The 2,500-nt window shown below is 40.4% G+C and overlaps 1 protein-coding gene across 1 annotated transcript in view; it reads left to right on the top strand.

Moving 5' to 3' along the window:
- Nucleotides 1-2,500, top strand: part of LOC106874160 (solute carrier family 23 member 1) — a 25,238-nt gene that overhangs the window by 6,379 nt on the left and 16,359 nt on the right. Inside the window, exons 5-7 of the mRNA XM_089339558.1 lie at nt 353-534; nt 1,697-1,817; nt 2,297-2,453. Coding sequence (XP_089195684.1) covers nt 353-534; nt 1,697-1,817; nt 2,297-2,453 — 460 coding nt within the window. The remainder of the gene's footprint in view (nt 1-352; nt 535-1,696; nt 1,818-2,296; nt 2,454-2,500) is intronic.

Below are 2,500 nucleotides of genomic sequence, written 5' to 3'. Positions count from 1 at the left end.
TATATATATATATATATATATATATGTGTGTGTGTGTGTGTGTGTGTGTGTGTGTATATAAATATATTCTCTTTATTTTCTCTCCTTGTTTCTGTGTTCCTATCTGTGGAAGAGCGTAGGCTCGAAACGATAAAGAGCTAGGAAGAACGGGAGATAATAAAGTAGTGGTGATCCCAAAACGATGGTGCGCGTGCGTGTGTGCATGTGTAGGTGTGTGGATGATGGTGTTGGTGCTGGTGTTATATATATATATATATATATATATATATATATATATATATCTGTGCACATTCATTCACGTGCTTTTCGTCTTCTCATCGCTCTCCATCCATATTCTTTTCCACACCAACAGATGACCGGAAGCCTTGTTGTGGCCGGAGCTCTCCATATGCTGACCAGTGGACTTGGAATGCTTGGGCTCCTCTTACGCATCATTGGTCCCGTGACAGTTGTACCAGCAATTACCTTGGTCGGTCTTTTTGTCTACAAACCTGCCAGTAGATTCTCAGAAACCAATTGGGGAATTGCCATATTGTAAGTCGGCTTGTTTTTGTTGTTGCTGTTCTTGTTGCTGCTGCGTATACCCCCGTGCTTGAACCCGTGCAAGTTCAGTACCACTCTATTAGTAGTGCGGCCCTGGGAACGAGATATGAACTATGACTCTTCAGGGTTCTCTTAGACACACCCACCTGCACACATAAGTCTGTCTCCAGTTTATTTCTCCATAGAGAATTAAGATGGCATTGCTCTCAGTACTGACTAGTTCTATACTACATGCACGCGCGCGCACACACACACACACACACTCCGGGCTTCGTTCAGTTCCTTCCTACCAAATTCACTCACATGGCTTTGGTCAGCTCCAAGCTATTGCAGAAGACACTTGCCCAAGGTGGCATGCAGTGAGACTGAACTCGGAACCTTGTGGTTGGGAAACTAGCTTCTTAACCACACAGCCACGCCTCATATGCTATAAAAAAAAACGAGAAAAGAAAATCTTGCTCTATTGGTTTCAAACGCTGGCACTATGACCAATAATTTCGGTGGGAAGGTGGGGGTAAATGGATAATATCGGCCTCAGTATTGGACAGGTATTTTATCGACCCATAAAGGATGCAAAGTCGACTTCCGTGGAATTTGAACTCAGAACGTAAAACTGCAAGAAACGCCCTCTAAGCATTTTTGCCGCGCGTGCTAACGATCCCGCCAGCTCGCTGTGTTGGAAAAAAAGTCTTGCTATATTAACACGGTAGTGCTCCAGCATGACCACAGCCGCATGGCTGAAACGAGTAAGAGAAAAGAATAACAGTGAATATAACTTGTTTCATTTTTAGAATTCACTTTACTTAATAAAAATTCTTAAAATTTCAAATTTAATGGTTTCAAATTTTCGCCATAAGGGCAGCCATTTTGGGGGAGGGGATGAGTCTGTTACATCGACCCCAGTATTTCATTGGTACTTAATTTATCGACCCTGGAAGGATGAAAGGCAAAGTCATCTTCGCCAGAATTTGAACTCAGGACGTATTGACGGGTGAAATACGCGCTAACGATTTTGCCAGCGCGTTTTCTTAGAAAAATCTTACCATTTTAACTGTGAATATAACATTTTCTTTTTTTTTTTAGAATTCACTTTATCAAAATTCTTAAAATTTCAAATTTAATAACAAATATTACTTTGACTTTCTTCATTTAGCGTCCTCGCCCTCGGATTGACCCTGTCCCTCTATCTTTCGAAGTGGTCACTGCCAATTTTAGCCTGGTCAAGGAAGAAAGGATTCCATATTAAAAGGACGATGCTACACAAGACTCTGGCGGTAAGCTTTCGTTTAAAATCTTTTGATTACTCCTCCAAAACTTGCCATATTCCTCCCCAAAATTCAACTCCGAATTGCTTCTCGCTCAATAGACTACACATTTTCGTATATAAAAATTTATAATATATATACACAAAAGAGGGAGTTTCAATTTTATCATTTGCTGCTGACTATATGACTGCGCCTGCGCGGTTGATTTGAAAACATAAATGTATAAGTATGCAGCACACGTGGAATTTCGGTGCGTATTTGCTACATAATTATATATTGCCTTAGGCGATCCCACCGACGAAGTGCAGATGAGAAATTAATTTATTTGTTCATTAATACAGAAACTCGAGCTTGGGATTAAATGTAAATTATTGTTATTTTCATTCTCTTTGGAATTATTTTTTTTCAATAGTCACATGTACCCTGGTTCAAAACCAGGGCTCTAAGTCTTACTTTCACTTTCGCTTTCACTTTCACTCATATTCCAGATATTAATATGCATCCTGGTTGGTTGGTTGGTGTGTGGTATTTTAACAGCAACCAATGTCTTCCCGAACGATCCGACAGCGAAATCCTATAAAGCTCGAACCGACTCCCGAATTCACGTATTGAAGAACTTCAGCTGGTTTTATTTCCCGTACCCACGTAAGTGTAAACTCAACCTTAAAAGTGACACTCGAAAAACAACCCCA

This window comes from Octopus bimaculoides, chromosome 22 (assembly GCF_046866305.1).
Source record: "Octopus bimaculoides isolate indiv1 chromosome 22, ASM4686630v1, whole genome shotgun sequence".
Classification (NCBI taxonomy): domain Eukaryota; kingdom Metazoa; phylum Mollusca; class Cephalopoda; order Octopoda; family Octopodidae; genus Octopus; species Octopus bimaculoides.
Note: the sequence above shows the minus strand (reverse complement) of the source record. Positions and strands in the feature narration are given on the sequence as shown.